The sequence below is a fragment of the Charadrius vociferus genome, unplaced genomic scaffold (assembly GCF_000708025.1).
Source record: "Charadrius vociferus isolate BGI_N301 unplaced genomic scaffold, ASM70802v2 scaffold43, whole genome shotgun sequence".
NCBI classification, from domain to species: domain Eukaryota; kingdom Metazoa; phylum Chordata; class Aves; order Charadriiformes; family Charadriidae; genus Charadrius; species Charadrius vociferus.
Genome location: NW_009648043.1, coordinates 5,675,597 through 5,676,481, shown reverse-complemented (window position 1 = coordinate 5,676,481; position 885 = coordinate 5,675,597). Strand labels below are relative to the sequence as shown.

The following is an 885-nucleotide window of genomic DNA, read 5'->3' as shown; positions in this document are numbered from 1 at the left end:
CCTTCCGCTTTTTTTAAAAAAAATATGCTGATTTGTTAGATAAAGTGTTGCCTCCATACAAACAGAGGACAAAACCACGAATGTTAAATGAATTTCCACATTTTTACTTCAAGAGCACCTAGAACTTCTTCAGAGACAGATGAAAGGGCAAGAAATCAATAAAAACAACTCCCTAAACCCACCAGTGTGCTGACATGACATTAAAAGGTTAAACAAACTACTCCTTTTTCTCTGCACTAACACAATGACTCCTCACTTAACAATAGAATTAATAACATGTTTTCTCATATATATCCTTTGAATATTATTTTTCTTGCACTAGGGTTAATAACTGAACTATGGTTTTGCTTATCTAACTCAAATCGGGACCTTACCTTTTCATGGATGGCTCTCCGGTTTGATGGCTGCACCAAGACCTTGTATCCCATCTGCGTCAATTCCTTAACATGCTTTGGTGCTAGAGGTGCTCTCCTTTCCCATGCATTAACATCTTCTCTCCTGATCGCCAGCACAGACTTACGATGATGCCAACACTTAGCCTGATGGAACGCACACCTACCATTTGTGTGACTAAAGGCTCGGAGCATGGTAAAGCCTGATGGCAGCAAAGACATAGTAAAATAATACATGTATATGTACGCTTCAAACATTGTGCAAAAGTTCTGGTCTCCTTTAACATCTGCTGTAAAACACAAACCAGGTACTTTAGCTACACCCTACTTCTGTGAGACATGAATTTACTTTCAGTGTACTTTGTTGCATCACAGTTAGGTGGGGTGTCGTTACAGAAGCAAATTGTTTGTACTATGGTAAAATAAAGCATTTAGTGTGTTCAATGTACCAAGTCTTTCATTACACGGCTTAAAAAGAATGCTGGAAATTTAA

At 38.2% G+C, this 885-nt stretch overlaps 1 protein-coding gene across 1 annotated transcript in view; it reads right to left on the bottom strand.

Annotated features, from left to right (window-relative positions):
- Nucleotides 1–587, bottom strand: part of AASS (aminoadipate-semialdehyde synthase) — a 25,136-nt gene extending 24,549 nt beyond the window's left edge. The window contains exon 1 of the mRNA XM_009883669.1: nt 375–587. Within this exon, the coding sequence (XP_009881971.1) occupies nt 375–587 (213 nt within the window). The remainder of the gene's footprint in view (nt 1–374) is intronic.
- Between the last annotated feature and the right edge of the window lie 298 nt (nt 588–885).